This window comes from Nothobranchius furzeri, chromosome 5, assembly GCF_043380555.1.
Source record: "Nothobranchius furzeri strain GRZ-AD chromosome 5, NfurGRZ-RIMD1, whole genome shotgun sequence".
NCBI lineage: Eukaryota > Metazoa > Chordata > Actinopteri > Cyprinodontiformes > Nothobranchiidae > Nothobranchius > Nothobranchius furzeri.
Genome location: NC_091745.1, coordinates 74,296,936 through 74,315,844, shown reverse-complemented (window position 1 = coordinate 74,315,844; position 18,909 = coordinate 74,296,936). Strand labels below are relative to the sequence as shown.

At 48.0% G+C, this 18,909-nt stretch overlaps 3 protein-coding genes across 7 annotated transcripts in view; all 3 read left to right on the top strand.

Annotated features, from left to right (window-relative positions):
- cldc1 (C-type lectin domain containing 1) overlaps window positions 1–18,909 on the top strand; it is a 182,627-nt gene that overhangs the window by 122,694 nt on the left and 41,024 nt on the right. The gene's annotated exons all lie outside the window — the stretch shown is intronic.
- si:ch211-154o6.3 (uncharacterized) lies at window positions 2,390–10,788 on the top strand. 2 transcript variants are annotated; one of them, XM_015950257.3, is made up of 13 exons: window positions 2,390–2,642; window positions 6,204–6,322; window positions 6,721–6,959; window positions 7,304–7,427; window positions 7,592–7,713; window positions 8,342–8,428; window positions 8,516–8,605; window positions 8,822–8,910; window positions 9,440–9,662; window positions 9,734–9,856; window positions 10,011–10,176; window positions 10,266–10,354; window positions 10,568–10,788. In XM_015950257.3, the coding sequence occupies exons 1-13, from the start codon at window positions 2,553–2,555 to the stop codon at window positions 10,657–10,659; spliced, it is 1,653 nt and encodes a 550-aa protein (XP_015805743.3). In that variant the 5' UTR covers window positions 2,390–2,552; the 3' UTR covers window positions 10,660–10,788. The 2 variants fall into 2 exon arrangements, with proteins under 2 accessions (XP_015805743.3, XP_070407203.1); XM_070551102.1 differs by having other exon boundaries at window positions 2,508–2,642; window positions 6,212–6,322.
- pianp (PILR alpha associated neural protein) overlaps window positions 11,392–18,909 on the top strand; it is a 13,259-nt gene continuing 5,741 nt past the window's right edge. Inside the window, exons 1-6 of one of the 4 annotated variants that reach the window (XM_070551105.1) lie at window positions 11,392–11,481; window positions 11,914–11,966; window positions 12,116–12,513; window positions 12,886–12,964; window positions 16,532–16,678; window positions 17,260–17,513. In XM_070551105.1, coding sequence (XP_070407206.1) covers window positions 11,956–11,966; window positions 12,116–12,513; window positions 12,886–12,964; window positions 16,532–16,678; window positions 17,260–17,281 — 657 coding nt within the window. In that variant the 5' untranslated portion in view covers window positions 11,392–11,481; window positions 11,914–11,955 and the 3' untranslated portion in view covers window positions 17,282–17,513. Of the gene's footprint in view, window positions 11,482–11,635; window positions 11,773–11,828; window positions 11,967–12,115; window positions 12,514–12,885; window positions 12,965–16,135; window positions 16,342–16,531; window positions 16,679–17,259; window positions 17,514–18,909 lie in introns of those variants that run through there. The other 3 variants (XM_015950255.3, XM_015950256.3, XM_054741072.2) reach the window with 3 other exon arrangements.

Here is an 18,909-nt window from a genome sequence, read left to right as displayed (position 1 = left end):
ATCCAGTTTAAAATGTGTCAGATTTAACATGGCTGTGAATTCTAAAGACACATACTGATGCTAAAGCACTTATTTTGGACAAGGTTTTGTGTGAACTTACCCACAGAACTCCAAAAGCACGTCTCACCAAATTTACATCACCAAACCAGACCAGGAGAATGAGAAGAAAAACAGCTGTGAGCTTAGTGAGCTTCACATCCTTCTTCCAGGATGAAAGGAGCATTAAACGTGGAGAAAACCACTAATCTGGCCATGTGGAAAGTGGCAGCTATGCTGAGGGTGAAGACATTCTACTGTGACATCTATTCAGTAACTTCTTATTTTGTAGTCTTTTAAAAAATATATTTTTTACAAGCTAAAACATCTCAAATTACGTGACAGACATAGTCCAAACACATGTAATTATTATTCATTGAAAAAAAATTCCCATCTCACCCTCTGCGGGCGGTCTTATCCTTCCAAGCTCGGGTCCTCTACCAGAGGCCTGGGAGCTTGAGGGTTCTGCAGTATCTTAGCTGTTCCTAGAACTGCACTTTTCTGGATTGAGATGTTTGATGTTTTTCCTGGGATCTGCTTTAGCCACTCCTCCAATCTGGGGGTTACTGCCCTGATAACCACAGGCACTACTGATGTCTTCACTCTCCAGGCTTTCTCAATTTCTTCTTTGAGGCCCTGGTGCTTCTCTGGTACTTTTCCTGTCTTCCTTTTTCCCGATGTTGCCATCGCTTGGTATTGCTACATCAACCACAACGGCTGTCCTCTTTTGTCCAGCACCACAATGTCCAATTGGTTCGCCATCACCATATTTTTCGTCTGGCTCTGGAAGCCCCACAGGAGCTTGGCTCTCTTGTTCTCTACCACCTTAGGGGGTGTTACCAACGTTTACCTTGTGGCTTCCAGTCCATAATCTGCACAGATGTTCCTGTACACGATGCCAGCTGCTTGGTTGTGGCATTCCATGTATGCTTTCCCTGCCAGCATCTTACACCCTGCAGTTCTGTAGTGGATTGTCTCAGGGGCCTCTTTGCATAGCCTACACCTTGGGTCTTGTCTGGTGTGGTAGACCTTGGCCTCTGTTGCTCTGGTGTTCAGGGCCTGTTCCTGTGCAGCCTCTGTCCTGTCCTTCAGACCAGATCTTTCTAGCCATTGGTAGGATTTCTTGATATCAGCCACTTGGTACATCCCATTTAGGGGTTTGTCTTCCCACAATGGTATTTCCAGTGTCTCCTCCTCTGTTCGCCATTGTCTGAGAAATTCACTGAGCATGTCATCTGTTGGGGCCTTATCGTTGATGTACTTCTGGATCTTGGAAGTTTCATCATGGACAGTGGCTCTCACACTCACTAGTCTTCGGCTTCCTTCCTTACAGCTAGTGTACACTTTCATGGTGCTGGATTTGGGATGGAACCCTCCATGCATGGTTAGGAGCTTCCATGTTATAACATATGTGGTCTGCCTTTCTTCCTTTGGCCAGCTTATTATTCCTGCAGGATTTCTGATTCCTGGCAGGGCGTAGCTGTTTATTGCCTGGATCTTGTTCTTGCCATTGATCTGACTTCTTAAGACTTGCCTTACTTGTTGTGTGTATTTGGCTGTGGCTCCTTTCCTTGCAGCTTCATCGAGGGTTGAACTACATATATATATATATATATAAAATTATTATTTTTCTAAATATTTTTTTTCTTTGTGGGCTACACAATGGCTAGCGCTGTTGCTTAGCAGCAAGAAGGGCCCAGGTTCAAATCCTGGCCTGGGGTCTTTCTGCAAGGAGTTTGCCCACTCTCCCTGTGCACGCGTGGGTTCTCTCCGGGTACTCCGGCTTCCTCTCACGGTCCAAAAACGTGACTGTCAGGTGGACTGGTCTCTCTAAATTGTCCTTAGGTGTGTGTGCATGCTTGGTTGTTTGTCCTGTGTGTCTCTGTGTTTCCCTGCGATGGACTGACAACCTTTCCAGGGTGTACTCCGCCTGCTTGCCCGAAAACTGCTGGAGATAGGCACCAGCCTCCCGCGACCCAGTGTGGATAAGCCAGTATAGAAAATGGATGGATGGGTTTTTTTCTTTGCTTTTGATAACCAACTATGGTGACTAAAAAAATGTTATTTTGTAGATGAATAAGTAATGAGTAAGAAAACTACAAGCCAAAAGAAGTGTAATTGAAGGTGTTTATTTTTGTCTTTGAGTATTTGTTGTTGATTGTGGAAAAACCTCATTAACTTTTGACTCAATTGCAATTTTGTTATTTTATGCACGTGAAACTGCAACTACGGCAAAGACAAAAACTAAACATTGAATTTATTGTTTTATGTCAAATCACAAACTGTCCACAAGGTGTCGCTGTGGGAACAGTTAAACACGTTTTAGCTCATCGTCAACATCCGGCGACACGTCTCTAGACACAACGCAAATCCGCCAGAAGCATCTTTACTTATTTATGTCTGAAGGAGACCATTAATCTCCAGATATGTCGTCCAAGTGATGTTTTCTGAACGTTTAATAATATTTTTTTATCTGTAGCTGGCCTCCGTGGCTTCAGGAAACGGTACAGCTTCAAATGGGGGAAGTGAGGAAGTTGCAGAAGAAACTGAGACAGATTGAAAATCTGGAAATAAAAATCAGTCTCACAACTGAGGAGAAACTTAAGGTACAGAAACACTTCATCTGCCTTTTCCTGTGAATGTTATCTGTGTGTGTGACTGGCAAATCCCAAATAAATTTCCCTAGATGCAACAATAAAAGGTAGCCTGGCAAGCCAGGCTAAATACAAGCTGGTCTTGTTCACTAGGCTAAGAAAAAAGCAGATCGAGTTAAAATTAAAACCAGCACAGATTTATACAAAATGATGTCTGGAAGACGCTGCTGGGCTGCACACGTGTGGCTAAATCCTTGTTATATCTGAAATAACAGTGCTGGCTTCATAAAGGCGGTGATTAACATGAATTAATAATGGTGCCATGAATAATTTGACAGTTTTTGCTCTGGGATCTGAGCAGATCAGATCATCACACGCCGAGGAGAGCACATCAGGAAAAATAACCATCAGGAACTTCAAGAAAAGCCTTTTTTGGGTTAAAGGTCACAGGCTGAACGTTGTAAAGAAGAAAAAACCTTATTTGTCTCGGTGCTGCTCCCGGAAAATGAAACTGGGAAGAGGATAAACCCACGTGATGGAGGTTACTGAGAGAATTTTTAATTCAGATCATGTTTTCTCAAATATTCTGTAGACAGAACCACACAACTAACCAAATACTGCAACGATATATGAATACTTGTCATATTTGTCCATTTATTTTTTAGACATGTCGGACTTAATAGTAAATGCAGCAAATTTTATTCATTTTCAGACTTAAAGACCAAAGGATTTATCAGACAAAGTTGCATTTATAGTTGTGCACTGAGTTAGACTCCTATCACATTAGATGCATAATGAAAACATGACAGTAGCAAGTTTTATTTTCTAGAAGAATTTGTATTTTTCGTTTTTACTGAGGTCAAAAAGGGGCGATAACCGGAAGTAATGTGTATTATTGCAGCAAGCAGTTAAATAATGCAGTCCAGTACTTTTTGGTGACTCGTTGTCTCTTTTCTGTTTGTGTTTTGCAGCCTCAACACTGTTTAAGAAATTCTTACAATCAGTGAAAATTAGACTTTAAATTTTAGGATTTAGCGACTAAACTATAAAGTTGTTAGAAACGTTTTTATCTTCTGTTTTAGTTTGTAGACTCTGGGCATCATCCCTGGACGAAACAATGTGCTCAGGATAAGTTTATTTAAAGTCAGGTTTAAGAAAGATTTGACCCTTTTTACAATTTTTTTTTATGTCTTTAGGTCTAAATGATATGTTTTGGTGAGGATTACAACACCTAATTAGATCACACAGCTTGTGTTTTCAGCTGTTCTCTTCTCAGCTGATTTAAGCATCACAGCAAAACGACTGACACCACTTTTTCCTGCATGGAACATGTTTTTGACGACATCAAGTGAAATTTATATTTTTTATGAGCATTTGCAGTAAATAAACCTTGAATGGATACTAGCTTGCTTTTACCACCCGCTAGTGTCTAGTTACAAAAACCAAAAGTGAAACTCTCCTCGCTGTGCGTTCGTCTTTTTAACACCTTCATCTAACAGCCGAAATGTCTCCTCAGCCTTCATTAGTTTCTACAGGAGCGGTTCATCACTGTCATGCAGGCAGGAAGCAGACTGCAGCACCAGGCATGTCAGCTCCACTTTACTAATGGGCCATTCCCATCTGTACCGGGTCGGCCCGGGCCGGGCAGCGTAGGTTGTTTACGTATCTGGGTGGCCTGGTATTTTTCCGGGCCAACCAAGGCTCATTCTCAGCCCTCTTCTCGAGGGGGTCTGCTTCAGGCCGACCAGGGCCAACACACCCACTGCTGACAGTAAATTCACACCTTCCATTAGAGCAAGCCTCTGATTGGTGGGTAGAATCAGCCCACATGGGCTTAAGGCAAGGATGTGTGGAATCAACCGGGCCAGGCTGGGGCCGACTGGGGCTACCCGGCCCGGGCCGACCCGGTACAGATGGGAATGGCCCATAAGTCCATCAAGGACCGGCCCGGCTACTCTGAAGTTGCAAGTGCGGTATTCTGGCCACAGGGGACGGTGGGGTCTGAGGGACATTTTAACAACCCTGTAAAGCAGGGATGTTCAAACCTTTAAAACTCCGAACGGGCCACAAAATTTGTATTTTATTTTAAGAATTTATATTTTTCATTTGTTCTACTAAAAAAAAGGCCTAAAATAGATATGATAAATGACCCACACTTGTATAACACCTCACAGAGTAAGGACTCCAGGGCGCTTTACACTACAGTGTATCATTCATCCATTCACACACACATTCACACACTGGTGGTGATGAGCTACGATGTAGCCACAGCTGCCCTGGGGCGCACTGACGGAGGTGAGGCTGCCAAGCACAGGCGCTGCCGGTCCCTCCGACCACCACCAGCAGGCAACATGGGTTAAGTGTCTTGCCCAAGGACACAACAGCAGAATTCTCTGTCCGGAGCCGGGATCGAACTGGACAACCCGCTCAACCTGCTGAGCTACTGCTGCCCCCATATATTAGTAAACATTTGAACATCAGATATTTAAATAAATGATTCTATATCAACAGCCTCCTGGAGACACTTAATTCCACAGATTTAAAAACGCCAATGAGGGCCGTGCAAAATCACTCCGAGGGTCGCAAATAGGGATGTCCCGTTCCGATACCGGAAGTAATTCGATATCGGCCCAAAAACACGGTGTCGGATTATATCGGACTGCACCAATAATCTCTTGATATAATCTGTCCATTAAGGCTCACATTTTCAACCATGTTTTTCAACTGTTATTGGCTCTTGTTCTCTGATTGAGTGATATCACTTGGTCAAGGCTTTCATACACTCCACACTACAAAACAGGCAAAAATATGTATGATTTGTGCTGATATCGGTATCAATCAGTACTGAAGGCTGCATTATCGGTATCGGAACATCCCTAGTTGCAAATGGCCCCCGGGCCGTACTTTCAACACACCTGCTGTAAAGGGTCATTTTCACACATACTGCCTCAAGACAATGATTTAGAAACACGGAAAAGTTGTGTATGGCTTTCAGACAACAGCAAAACACCAAATGTTTCCCATTTCGGAGGGTTTGCGAGTTAAATTTGGGATTATCTCACTCCAAGTCCTAAATTCTCCCCCCAAAAAAAACATTTTCTAATCTTGGAGTTTCTGAATTGTTGCAGAAAGTAGACACACGCTGGCTTCAAGCTTAAAATAACCAACATATGGATTTTCTTCTTTATTAAACACAATAATAATACAGACATGATTTTTAGATAAAAGATTCACAGTATACCTCAGCGGGTGGCTGGGGCCGCGTGTCGTTGCCATGACGGCGTCAGCATCACCACTAAACAGCGATGCAGAGACGCTCTTGACTCATAAACTGTGTAAGGTCGACGGAGAGCTGCTTTAACAAAGAAAACAAACGCTTGACATCCGACTCGCTCAGGCACGCATATTTCAGCGTTCTCAATCAGACAGGAACACAGGGCTAGCTGTGAGCTGCAGCCTAATCAGGGAAGACGGGGCTGAGTGATCAGCTTGTGCATGTAAACAGGAAGATAAACAACTAGTGGCTTCGGCCTCCTGCTTTTACAACCGAGCTCTTGACTTCTCCTTCGTCAGATCTCCAGGAAGGAGGAGCTGCGCACCAGATTGGCCGAGCTTCAGCTGCAGCTTTCTGGCCCGGAGCAGACTCTTGGGATCGTGGGAGACGGAAAGAAGGAGAAGATGAAAAGACAAGTGTAAGAAAGTGAAGGAGGGGTGTGTGTGTGTGTGTGTGTGGAGGCAACAACATTCACTTCGAAGCCTTTGATCTTTTTTGTATGTCTATCCAAACACACTGGAGGTCAAAGACTCGCGTGCTTTCATAAAAGGGAAACTTACTACGGTTTGTGTCATGTAAACATCAATCAGTGATGTCATCCTCCCCGTTTTAATCCCTCAGAGCCTCATAATCCAGCACGTGTGGACATGAAACCGAACGACCTGTAAAACAGCCAGACCGCATGCTTTTGTTGTTGTTTTCTTTGTTTAGTGTGGGACTTGGAGATCCTCCACAGGTATTCTAGTTGTCACAGGATGCCGTGTGCCTCCTGCATCTTGATTATTCATTCGGCTCCTCTTTCCTGCACTGGCACAGGGAGGATGCCCTCGAGGCCCTTCCATCACAAACGCCTCCAGCCTCCAAGATCCTGAAGGGAGAAACGGAGTCCAAATCTCTGTCAACGCCGGCTGCCAGGCAGAGGAAGGCAGGAGGAGACGTGGCAGAAGCAGGCGGACTGCAGGACGGGACGGCGCCGGCCAAGGTGTCACATCAGAGAGGAGACGAGTGGGGAGGCTGTCCAGACTCTGACACGGAGCAGCAGCTGCGGCAGGAAGGTGGGCTAATGAGCAGAAGTGACTGAGGACTCTGTCATTACACCTGTTAAAAGTGCAAAGCAGCTCCCTGATTTGTGATCAACACCTCAAACCGGATTACAGACGTATGCCCTGAGAAGTCCGAACAAGCTCACACGGAGGCCGGGATAAAAAAAAAAACAAAAAAAAAGCCAACTGGCTGCGTTTGCCTCCCTAAAGGCAGGGCCCGCGGTTGGCATCCACGGAGCTGATTTAGCCCCACGCTTTGCAGCGCCGCACTAATCCATGATGAAGAACCGTGTAGATTAACGAACCGGGGCGCTGATGAGTCAACGGTGCTAATTGCACAAATCTTTTTTTAACAGAAGCCGAGTTTACGTCCCTGAAAGCGTCCTGGGAGAAGGCGAGGTTCCGCTTGAGGCTGCTGGAGGGTCACAATGACATCGTCACCTGTGTGGTTGCTGTTGACAACCTGGTGGTTTCTGGAAGGTAAAGCAGCACATTATTTGCATGATGGATGCACAAAGTGAAACATTCCACCTAATTTACCGCTCGAGGGGCGCCGAACCCCTTCCCGATCTCGACCGTTGGCATTTTCAGTTCTAACTTTGCTCCTTTCCAACATTCCCGCTCTCTTCTTCATCCGGTGCAAGCCGAGACACGACGGTGAAGGTGTGGCACGTTCCCACGGCAACGGAGATGAAGAATCTGGGGGGTCACACCGGCGGAGTCACCTGTCTGTCTGCACCTCCTCCCGAGTATTGCAGGAGGCTGGGTGAGTGGGCTCGGACGCAGCGGAGCAGCGCGTGTGTGTCCTGCAGGCGGGTGATTATAGGAGCCGTCCATCGGATCAGCTCCAGTGAGAAATAACCTCAGTAGGCACTTTAGAGAGTCCGCTGTCTGTTTGGAGCAGGCGGCGTTCCATCATTGGACTTCCTGCTCATACACCCCCCCCCCCCTGCTTCTTCTTAACATCACCAGCGCTGCTCACCTCACCTTTTCCCTCTTCTTTACAATCAGGATTGTTTTTTTGAACTCTTATTTATTATTAAAAGGTGAAAAACAGTGTAGTTGTCCTCAGGAAGGAATCATACCAGCTCAGTGGCCTAGTGGTGGAGTGTCCGCCCTGAGACTGGGAGATCAGGGTTCGATTCCTGGTCGGGTCATACCAAAGACTTTGAAAAAATGGGACCCAGTGCCTCCCTGCTTGACACTCAGCATTAAGGGGTTGGATTTGGGGGTTAAACCACCAAATGGTTCCCGAGCGCGGCTGTCTGCAGCTCACCGCTCCCCCAGGGGATGGGTCAAATGCGGAGAACAAATTTCGCACACACACCTGTGTGTGTGACAACTAATGGGACTTTAACTTGAACTTTATTTCTCACCTTTGCCCCCCTCGCCAGCCCGGTCCCTGTCTCTGTCCGACAAAGAGAGGTTCGTTTTGAGCGGCTCTGCGGACTGCTACGTGAAGATCTGGGCCCTGAGCATCGGTTCGTGACCCACGCTCACACCCGCAGCGTTGGAAACACGACGGCCTTCGTCGATCCAATAAACGAGTGCTTTGTTGTTTCCTTCAGGGCAGTGCGTTAAGTCCGTCTACACGTTCAACGCCGTGACCGGGCTCTGCTTCGTGCCAGAGGGGGACGGCTACATCACCACCGGATCAGGTGCGTTTCTGTGACACCTGATAGTGGGAGTGACAGACTGACGTGCTGCAAATATACCGTGTCAGTTTCCGCACACACGTGCGTCACGTCGTAGCGTAGCATGGTGCTACCAGGCGGAATCAGCCGCCGAGCTCAGATGTGCCAACCGCGACAGAACGATAATGACTGCCAGACGCCTGTCATCCCACGTTAACCTCACACTCTGTCGCCCTGCAGACGGAGGGAAAGTTCAGGTCTGGAGCTGGGACACTTTCCAGAACTGCCAGTCAGTCAACGCTCACCAGGAAGCAGTCACCTCCCTCCAGGTGCGTGGGTCGTCCACCTGTTGACACCTTCTCCACACGCCGGGTGCTCAAGCCGTTTGCATTTTCCACTTATTTTTTAAACGTCTCGTGGCTTTCACACTCCCAAAGAGAAAACAACGCTCGGAGAAGTCAGACGGGCGTATCCCTCCCTTTTTATCACCACTCAGGCTTCCTTTCTTTATTTCTTTCAAATGGGGACAAAGATGCGTTCTGCCGTCCAATTTTAGCGCATTCTGTTTGTTTTCATCAGCAAAAAGGGGCTTTTATGAATACTGAAACCCAGAGCCACATATGCACATTTTCTCTTTTCAGTTTGCAACCATCATCACGTGCCTGAAGCATTAAAGCAGCACACATTCATTTTCACCCTCTTTGTTGTTTATCAACACGCCGGAAATATTCAGAGCACGTTTTATTCTTTTTGACAAACTTCCACGCCGTCTCCATGCTGACACACGTGTAAACACACAAACACGGTGGGGAAGGACTCGGATCGCCATGACAACCGTGTTTCTCTTGCCCGCCGCAGTCTCAGGGTCCACTGGTGTTCAGCGGCTCGGCCGAGGGAGGGGTGTCGGTGTGGGAGAACCGGTGCTCGGATCGAGACCCCCTACGGCTGCTGCACCACTGGAGCGGCCAGGTGACGGGCTTGGGCGGGGGCTGCGGCGGGCGTCTGGCTCTCAGCCCACGGGGGGACCGAGTGCTCCTGGCGTACGGTCGAGCCTGGCTCAAGATCCTCCACTGGAGGACGGGTGAGCTCTGGACACAGATGTGGGAGAAATCTGCATAAATCCTCCTCCTAACATCTGTTTCGTTATCACAGGAGAAGTATCCAGGCTGACCAATCACAGCAGCATCACCGGGGTAACGGACTGTGTTCACCAGACAGGAGGCCTCCTAATTGGCTCCAGCTATGACCTGGCTAACGGAGAGATCACGCTTAATTGTGAGTAACCAGTGTGCAGCCAGGAGCCTCTCTCTCTCTCTCTCTCTCTCTCTCTCTCTCTCTCTCTCAGAAAAAAAGACTTAAGTCCAAATTGAAACCACTCGGTGTTCCTCTGCTGGCCCCCAATCCTTTAATCACCTGTTGCCCTCTTCAGTGTTCTCTCTGCCTCAGTGTCGCTACCTGGCCTCTCTGACCTGGCCAAAAGCTCCCAGAATCCTCTGCTTCGCAGCATGGACCACCGGGAGCGGAGACCACCGTTGGGTCACTGGAGGACGAGACCTGATCGTTTGGGAGCAGCTTCCAAGTTCTGGGAAGCAAAGGTAAACATAAAGGTTTCATTTCAGCTGCATTCGTGGTCGACGCTTTAATACGTTCCAGTTCCAACACCTGTGTCGGTTCCGGGTCTTAGGGGTGATGTCGTCGTGAGGAGAGACAGCCGGATGGACTCGTGCTTGTTGGAGTCAGAGGGGGACACCGAGGGCGATGAGGACACCGATGGTACAGACGTTTGTAGATTTAATGTGTTGTTACGTGTTGTAACTGCAGAACCAGTCACACATGTTTCTCACACACACACACACACACACACACACACACACACACACACACACACACACACACACACACACACACACACACACACACACACACACACACACACACGCACGCACGCACGCGTCAGCTCTATTAAGTGAAGCTTGTGTGATCCAGATGATGAGGATAACGACGAAGGAGAAGGAAGAAGTCCGGACAGCGAGGAGGACGGAGGCTCCGGCTCGTGGCTGCGGTGTGTCCTCCAGTGAGCGTCCGTCTCCCCGGCCTGCAGCCATGGAGAGGAAATGAGAGGGTGGCGGAGCGGGCGGAGGAGGAGGGTGAAGTGACAGACCGAGTGTTAGTCTTGGAGGAGGTGGAGGGGAGGGGGACATACGGGCTGGGAGACTCTTTGATGGGAGTGTGTGTGTGCGTGTGTGTGTGAGTGTGAGTGTGTGAGATGGCCAGATTGTTTTCTATGTAAATATTTTCACATTCAATAAAACGCCACACTGTGACTCAAAAATTTGCATCTCTTGCCTCTTTTCTTTTTGTCTCTGTGACCCTGACCACACACACACACACACACACACACACACACACACACACACACACACACACACACACACACACACACACACACTCACACACTCACACACTCACACACTCACACACACACACACACACACACACACACACACACACACACACACACACACACACACACACACCTGTTTGCTGTCTCATTGCTGCTTATTCATAAACACCAAGAGTTCTCTCTCTCTCTCTTTTTTAACCTCGCCTCATGATCGGATCGCTTCTATTTGCCTCGTCAACTTTCATCTCTCATCCTCCGCGTCCGTCTAATTGAACCCATTTAAGAAAAAACATAATTAGCATTTAAATCTCTTTCTTACAGTCTATTGCCCTCCTCTTCATCGCTCGCTCTCCCTTTGCTCTCACTCTGGCAGACTGCATGTCTCAGTCGCTACGGCAACCAATGCTTCCCCCCCCCCCTCCTCTCTCCTTTTGCTCTCTATCTCCCCTCATTTCTCTCCATCTCCCTCTCTCATTCCCTCTCTCCGCTGCCAGAGGTAAGCACGGTAACCGATATGTGTCGACGCGCTCCGTGTGCATGCGGGTCTCTGGGTGACATTTCTGTGGCATTTCAGGCAGCAGCTGTTGCGAGGAAGTTACCCCTCTCTGCTCAAAGTGCCGTAGAGAGTGCTGGCTCTGTGCATGATGCTCGTGATCATGATTAACGTGTGTGCTCTGGAATTGTGTGTGAGAGACCACGAGTGTGGACTTTGGGATGTTTTTGCACGCTGATGTGATTCATCTACACTCGGAGTTAAATTTAGATTCCCTGGGGAGTCTTTGAAAATGTATTTTTTCTCTCATTTCTACAAAAAAATAGAAAGTTTGCTGTGAGACATGAATTTGACTGGTTTCTATGTTTACACGTGTGGGGAAGGAACAAACAAAAAAGCAAGACCCTCCCTTCCTTTTGTTTCATCTTTTCCCAGAGATGATCGGAGAAGAAAAGACTCAGTGAACAGAGCGAAGCGATGGAGAGATGGTAAGACGGATAGTTCCCAGGTTTGGGATGCAGATGCATAAAGTGTCATTCTGATTGACGGCTGGCATGGGAACCGATGTCTGAGCTGCTGATGTTGTGCAGGGCGCCCGCGGGTTCTCTCTGATAACTCCTTTTTTCCTTCCTTTTAGCTCCATCTCTCCTGTCGCACGACTCGCTGCCCTCATCTCCCTCCTCCTGGTCGCTCTGGTCTCACAGCCCTCCACCTGTAACCGTGACGACGGCGAAGAGCAGGTGGACGCCCTGTCGGTCCAGCTGTCCGTCACATCCCAGGTCACGCCCACCCCGCTGTGGGCGGTGGTGTGGGGTCCCACTCAGCCGCTGGAGGATGAGACCTACCACTTCCTCTCCAGTCAGGAAACGGACCGCCTGCACCTCCACGGGGGGCGGCAGCAGGAGGCCACGTCCGAGGATTGGCTCTATCGCGATTCAAGCATGCAGCCCCAAGAGAAGGCTCCGCTGGAGTCCAAGAACCAGGAGGGAGTGGGGGACGAAGAGGCGCGGGCGGAGGAGACGGAGCCCGAGGAAGGTGGGCAGCAGGAGACTCACATGAAGGATTTTTAAATAAAGGGAGCTGGGATGTGAGCGCACACACCAGGAGTCCTCCAGGGAATTAGCTTTCAGCAGCAGGTTGAAGGCTGACACCCTCTTGTGGGCAGCTGCGTCGAGGGGGGAGGGGGGGGACGACCAATAAAGTTCTCATCACTCATAGGGACAATTTGGCTGATGTCAAAACTACAAGTAAACAAAATAGACGTCACAGAAATGGTGTTTTTAGTTGAGAGGCAGAACTGTGCTCATCCAATTTCATGTTTCAGCTGCTTTTATCCGTTTGTTTTGCTGTCCAGAATACAGTGATGACAGGTGTGTGTGTGTGTGTGTGTGTGTGTGTGTGTTACAGTTGACCCTCAGTTCTACGTCACCGTGACCATCTCCTCTTTGCTCGTCCTGACAGCCGTCGTCATTACAGCCAAACTCTGGTAGGAAACCTCAACTCTCTTCTCCGCTCTGTATGAATACATGAATTTTTCCCAATAACCAATCGTATTTAACATGTTAAATCACAACCCCCTAATGAATACATGAATGTAAAGCAGGCTAGAGTAACGGTGAGTGACTAGGCGGCTCCGGCTGTGGGGCTTCCTGTGTCACCACCCTGCCTCAGTCAACATGGCGGCACAGTGGAACGCCGTGAAGCTCGGGAAGTGAGGCACTCGATATGCAACTTATTTTATAGCCCTTCCAGATAATAACGGCCTTCCCGTTAAAGCTGGGATGTATTGAGGTCAGTTACCGGGGTGGAGATTAGGACTCTACAGGGGGTGAGAAGATAAACTTTAGGAGTTATGAGATGAATTAAACATAACTGTGTGCTATTAATTCTCTAAGTTTTTATCTGGTTAATTATGGACATAATTGAACTTTATTAATGCAACAAAAATGCCCTAAATGGACTAATTAAACTGGTATAAATGATAAATGACCCGCACTTGTATAGCGCCTCTCAGAGTAAGGACTCCAAAGCGCTTTACAGTGTATCATTCATCCATTCACACACACACATTCACACACTGGTGGTGATGAGCTACGATGTAGCTACAGCTGCCCTGGGGCGCACTGACAGAGCCGAGGCTGACGAGCACAGGCGTGTCTTGCCCAAGGACACAACAGCAGAATTCTCTGTCTGGAGCCGGGATCGAACCTGCAACCTTCCTCTCTGGGTCTAGTTTCTAATTCCATTTTTGGTTCTTTTTAAAACACAAGAAAGGTTTTTCTTTACCTTGCTGACGTTTTGTTTGCCGACTGCAAAACATCCTCAGAGCTGACGCTGATGGTGGCGTCACTTCCTACTCCGTTTATCCGCGGGCAGCAGAGGACGCTGTCGCCCTCTGCTGCCCGCTCTCCCCTCTCCGACGATGCAGTCCCATGCCCGATCCAACGAGTAAACTCCATCGTCCCTGTTCATGGTCCCACATCCACGTCTCCATATCTCGATCGCTTCTTTTATCCATCTTTTGTATTTTTGTTGTTCGGTGTTTATGATCCTTGTGTTGTCCCAGTCCATTACATGGTTTTCTCTTGTGCAGTGATCTGTTACGGCTGACTTCTTTATTGTGCTTTCTGCTTCTTCTTTTGCTGCTCTCGTGTGTTTTCGACTTGTTTCTCTCTCACACTCCTTTCTATGTTCTGTTCGTGTGTTGAGTTGGCGTCCGGTTTCTCCTATGTATGTTTTATTGCAGAGTTGCATGGGATTTCATAAACGACTCCACATTTTTGTCCAGCTGGTATCTTGTCTTTTGGGTGTACTAGTCTGTTTCTAACTGCTGTGTTGGTGTGTTTATGTTGTGTTTTTTCATTGTTGCTCTTATTTTTTCTGTTATGCCTTTGATGCATGGTAGGGTTACCACTGGTTTTGGTTCTTGTCTTTCTGGGTTTCTGATTCTTTGCTTTGGTTGTTCTTTTCTTTTTGTTGTTGTTTGTTGTTTTCCTTTGTTTATTGCCCATGTCGGGTATCCGCAGGTCTTTAAAGCGTGTTGTATGTGTTTGTCGTCTGGTTTACGGTCTCTTTCTTCTGTTACCATGTTTGCTCGGTGATACAATGTTCTGATTACTGACATTTTGTGTATGGTGGGGTGTTCTGATGTCCATAATAAATATTGGTTTGTGTGTGTTGGTTTTCTATATGTGTGTTTATGTTTAGGGTCCCGTCGGTCTGCCTGCTTATTTTCATGTCCATAAATGCTACGCTGCCATCTGCAACCTTCCCATTACTGGACAACCCGCTCAGCCTGTTGGGCTACTGCTGCCCCAGGACTAGTTGAAGTGGACATAGTTTGGTTTTCATGTCACGCTGGAAAGTTTTCTTTTTATTTATTTATTAAAACAGAAAATTTGAGATTGGACCATTTTTCCTACTGAAATAAATGGTTTAGCCTGGTGACGCGTGTTTTCGATGTTGTTTGGTCTCGTTTGTGACTTTGGCGGTTGCATAATGGCTCTGTGTGCCCCCCACCCCCCCGAAAAGCTGAGTAATTGCTTACTAATGACTTTATTACCAACACTTGTGCTCCTGAAAGGCACAGTTGGCACAGATGTGTCATTTAGAGTCATTAGTGTTGCAATGATTAAACATTTGCCATAATGGGGGGGGGGGGGGGGGTGCAGCCCTGATGGGCTGGAGTGAGTGTTTCGCCACAGTCCCACCTGCCACTAGCCCTCTCACATCGTGTAAGCGCCATCTTGGCCAGCTGTGTGTTGCGTTTGATGCCGAGGTAGCACACGTGGCCGTTAGCCGGAGATGGGGGGCCAGAGACGGGGAGTCACCAGAGTGATCTAGTGAAGCACTCACACGCTTTGCTGATCAAACCAATAACAGCCAGTTTATCTGACCACTGGGACCTCTCGCTCTCCTCACACCAAGCATCTCACCCCCCCCCAAGGCTATCGTATCCCGATTTTACATTTCACTGCCTGATCAGTCCGTCTCTCTTTTAACACTCGCTGTTAATCTCAGCTGTTTCTTTGCCTCCCAGGGATTTTTATTCCTTTTGTCTGAGACACCATGTCCTTTACTTCCAACACTGCTTGGCTCTCATCCGTCTCACTGGTCTCAGTCCCTCTCCCAGCCTCACCAGTTTGGCTGCAGATTCCCAGATAATCCCAAGCTTGCTGGATAAGTCCTCTTTCCTCCCCTCTCCGTTCCTGACTCTGGACTCGTTGTTTTTATTTATTTTTGATAACTTTCTTTTACAAGCCCCCCGTTGAGTTGCTGCTGGTGGATCTAAAGTGGAAATACAAGAGAGAATTGCATGGATTCGTACAGAGCTCTCTCTCTCTCTAGACGGACTCGCTTCAGTGTCATAAATGTGTAAATAAGGCCATGTGTGAGATGGGGAGGGGGGTGCAGATGGACTGAAATGATAGCCTATAGCAGAAATTGGCCACCATCCATCCAGTTCATTATGGTTATAGAACAGAAGCATATGTGCTCAGTGTGGATGTTCAGAGGCAGGATGCTGTTTGTGTGTGAGTGTGAGAGGAGTGTGTTGTTGGGTGGGCGATGGGGAGGTGTCAGACAGAACAGGACAGGTGCTACTGAGGGTTCAGGGTGGCTTTTATGGCTCTGAGAACAGCTTTGTTGTGCTTCAAAGTGTCCTCAAGAGCCCGGACGGGAGACGCTCCACCATGTTCATGATAACTCACTCGTCTCACTGAAGCAACGCCATGACACCTCTATGATGCCACGGCTCTTCACCTTGTTGCATCTGCCTGACCCCTCCTCCCGCTGCTCCCCGTCTCGCCCTAAAGTGCTGCCTCCTCCACACTCCCCGCAGAGCTTTAACGAGTGCCCCGACTCTCTGTCTCTCTCAGCGGCGGGGTAATGTGTTCAGCAGTGCTCCGGCTTTGTTTCTCTCTACTTCACCATCTCATCTGACTCAACCTCCAACCTCACTCATGTCTGCTCCCTAATCTGCGTTTTAATCCTCTCCTCCAATTCTTCTGTTCTCAACTCTCCAACCATTCCTCTCACTATCTTTCTCTCCCAGTTACGATCGCAGCTGTTCCCAGCATCCGCCCCCGCTTTCCCGTGGCGTGGCGCCCCCCCTCTCCCTCGCACTCTCCCGTTCCCTTGCTTCGGAGGACAGCAGGCAGACGCTGCACAGCACCACCTCCGCCTTCACCGACAGGGAGAGGTAATGAGTCGCCTCAGCAGCTCTGCACAGTCTGAGTTCATGAGTCTGATGTGCACGTGTGACTCTCTGGATTCAAGTTTGCTTCTGTGTGTGTGTGTGTGTGTGCACCAGCTTATTGCCTCTTTGCATGCGCCGTGAGAATGTGCGTGGAGTATAATTGGGCAGCAACGCTATTCTCTGTAGAATATTCAGGCCTGGAGTGTTGGTGCGGCTCTAAGATGTATCAAGTGTTTTAAACCGCCTCTCCAGATGAGTCATCGCGGGCCTATGAAAAGGCGCCTATCCTCCATCCATGAAATGATGCTTTTATTCAAGGGTATTTTAAGTTAATCTCAATCAGGATAATTATAGACCTGCTCTCCAGTGCTGCTTCTTACTTCCTCCACCCGACGGCTTGTCGTCCTCTTCCTCCATCTCTTCGTCCCCAGAGACGCAGCTTTCCGTTAGCATCTCCACCAGCTTCAGGGCCTTTTTGTTCTCCTTCATCTTTCCTTCTCCCATCATCCAAAAACCCAGCCACCCTCCCTTTTCCCCTCCTTACTCACTACCTCCCTCTTCTTGTGTGTCTCTGGCTGTGTCAGGATCCCAGTGGTGAACCTGTGAGGTGACTGGTTTTTTTTCCATGTGGTAAACACTTCCACGGGGCCCTAGCAGACGCATCAACTCGGCCGAGGGGTGTGCCCGCAGCGCTGTTTTTACTTTCTCTCCAACTGTGAAACTAATTCAGGGAACCCAGGTATCCAGCCATCGCAAAAACTCCTCGGCTTCCCAGAGGTCTACGAAAATCCAAAACTCGTCTCTCTACCGCTTCCCTCCCGCTCTCCTCTTTCTGTGCTTGGCATCTTTTTTGTGCATCACTGTGACCCCGTTTTCCACTCTTGGTACGAGCGCTGCCAAGCTAGCCAACGGCTCAACCCACCATGACTAACCCACAAACAAGCAGATTAACAGCCATGCAAGATCTGATTACCCGAGACGCCCTACCTGTGCTTCCACAACCAGTGACTCAGCTGCTCACCGCTCGGCGCCGACCCAGCACTGCTACTTTCATCAAACGAGCTTGTAAATGGTTAAAGTGCCATTCTCAGCATCTCCAAACGGCTAAGAGAGTATTTCACAAACCTGTAGCCAACAGGCAATGTGTTTAACACGTCACGCTCCAAAAACTGATGTTCATTCCCCGCTTTGGGTGCACAAAATGCAAATAGCGCGGCTCCTTTCCTCTGCAGATGCAGCAGAGTCTGTTTTCTTTGGATTTTTCCTCGTGATTTGTTCTCCTAATTGTCTGGCTGACGTTCCTCTCTTTGTTGAATCCTTGCAAGCACGCTCTGTTCCTGCTGGACCGTGCAGAGGTGTGTTTAACAGAGTACTTCCCGGGGTGTGGATGAAATATTCAGAGCATGAAAAGTTACAGCAAACGTTTAGCCCCGAAGGCTGGACGGTAGCAGCAAAAGCCAGATTTATGTTTTTTTATATATTAAATAATAGGAACACATGAATGTTGGGAAGTTTTCTTTAACCTGACGACTTTGTGTCTCAAGCTGGAAAACAAAACCATCACTTGTCTTCGTTTCAGCTGTCCTGGGTGCGCCAAATGAAAATTGTACATTAGAAGTCTCATATTTCCTCAATAAATCTGCATGGATACAGAATTATTTATAAAATGTCTATTTTACCTATCAGTGAGTACCGTATACAGGACTTTTGAAAGCTAAAGATCAGTTTTTGGCAACTTTTCTAAGCCGCTTTGACACATGAACCCATCCAGCTGCAGACTTTTAAACCTCTGACGTCGTGCCGGTGGCATCGTGGTAGCTTCAACACTTCAGATACGCAGTCTTGTGATTTTTAGTAGCCTTCCTGTAGAAATGTGGTCTTTTCTGTACCATGGGACTAAAATAAAGACTCAACGGTGACGTTTTAGCTTTGTGTCTGTTTATTTCAGTGCTTGTTGAACGAATTCCCCTGGGAGCGGTGCAATCCGCGATGCTTTATGGGAAGGATGAAGCTCACACTGTGCATTTCAATGGATACCTGCGAATCCTAATCTGTCTCTCCCTGATGTGAACATTCAGTCCACTGCGTTGCATTGATTTTAAACCACAGACTTGGCATTAGAAAGTCCCGCTTGTGCCAATCATGTTTTCACCGCTGAGGGAAGCCGCTGAAAAGGAGCGAGGAATAATGCTGCTGCTCGCGTCTGAAGCCGTTGCTTATCTCCTCCAACAGGA

What these genes read in the sequence shown, in the direction of transcription:
- si:ch211-154o6.3 (XM_015950257.3), top strand. Translation starts at nt 2,553, where the DNA reads ATGGGGGAAGTGAGGAAGTTGCAGAAGAAACTGAGACAGATTGAAAAT. An exon ending in CGGAGAGATCACGCTTAATT is followed by an intron (nt 9,857 to 10,010) that starts GTGAGTAACCAG and finishes TGCCCTCTTCAG; the next exon opens with TGTTCTCTCTGCCTCAGTGT. An exon ending in GGGCGATGAGGACACCGATG is followed by an intron (nt 10,355 to 10,567) that starts GTACAGACGTTT and finishes TGTGTGATCCAG; the next exon opens with ATGATGAGGATAACGACGAA.